Source organism: Penaeus monodon, chromosome 23 (assembly GCF_015228065.2).
Source record: "Penaeus monodon isolate SGIC_2016 chromosome 23, NSTDA_Pmon_1, whole genome shotgun sequence".
NCBI classification, from domain to species: domain Eukaryota; kingdom Metazoa; phylum Arthropoda; class Malacostraca; order Decapoda; family Penaeidae; genus Penaeus; species Penaeus monodon.
This window is the reverse complement of record NC_051408.1, coordinates 21065499-21066430: the sequence shown is the minus strand read 5'-3', so window position 1 is coordinate 21066430 and position 932 is coordinate 21065499. Positions and strand designations below refer to the sequence as shown.

The window sequence follows — 932 nt, the reverse complement described above, 5'->3', positions numbered from 1 at the left end:
AAATGGTGTCTCCTATATGTGTGTGTATACTATATAAGCAACACCAACACAACATCAAATTGGCATGTAACCGGTTAACAAACTCCACACAACAGGCTCCGGGCAGCGAGGAGAGGGTGTCCCTCCCTACCGCTTCTTGCCTAGCACGGCGCGCCCCTGTCTACCGCACCTGATACTCGGTTCCACACTGCAGTTCGTTGATGACATGTCTGGAGTGTGTCCGCCCGAGCTCCCGCGTGTGCCACACTCCTCCGCCCACCGCCGCCCGCCACCACACAGCCCATGCCCGGACTGGAGCGCCGCCCGTGTCCCCCGCCGCCCACGATACCGTCAGCGTAGAGGATGTGGCATCTGCGATATGCACTGAGGGCGCCTTCGGTGGCACTGGAATAGCGATGAAGGTGTCACCAAACAGTGCTCGTGATACAGGCAGAGAAAAAAGTTAACAGAGACACTAATGAAAGTTATCATACCTTGCACGTGCAGGACGTATGTGGTGGAGGTGTGCACGTACGGGGACTTCCGCACACTGTGGATGGAGCAGGTATAGTTGCCGAGGTCGCCTCGCTCAACCCCGCGGATGACGAGCGAACCGTCAGCCTCTTGCGTGAACCTGAGGTGGCACAGACTAGTTAGCGATGACGATGAGCTGCAGCGAAAAAGAGGGTGGAGCGTTGTCTGCACAAAGGTTATGTGCAACTTTCTGGGAAGAAGGTTAAAAATGCAAAAGGATGTCGAAAATGATGATTGATCTGGTTAAATAAGAGAATCTTTTATTTAGATTTAAAATCACACACTACCTGTTCATAACAAAGAGTAATTCCTTTTTCGGGACAACTGCAAAATAAAAGTCTCATATATGACAACCATCTCATTTCATAATAACAGAATGAAAACAAGGAGTATTATTTATTTCTGAATTCATCGGACAG

At 50.2% G+C, this 932-nt stretch overlaps 1 protein-coding gene across 1 annotated transcript in view; it reads right to left on the bottom strand.

Annotated features, from left to right (window-relative positions):
• Positions 1–932, bottom strand: part of LOC119588179 (Down syndrome cell adhesion molecule homolog) — a 6886-nt gene that overhangs the window by 2021 nt on the left and 3933 nt on the right. The window contains exons 6-7 of the mRNA XM_037936882.1: positions 474–613; positions 165–384 (exon numbers count right to left, since the gene is read on the bottom strand). Coding sequence (XP_037792810.1) covers positions 165–384; positions 474–613 — 360 coding nt within the window. The remainder of the gene's footprint in view (positions 1–164; positions 385–473; positions 614–932) is intronic.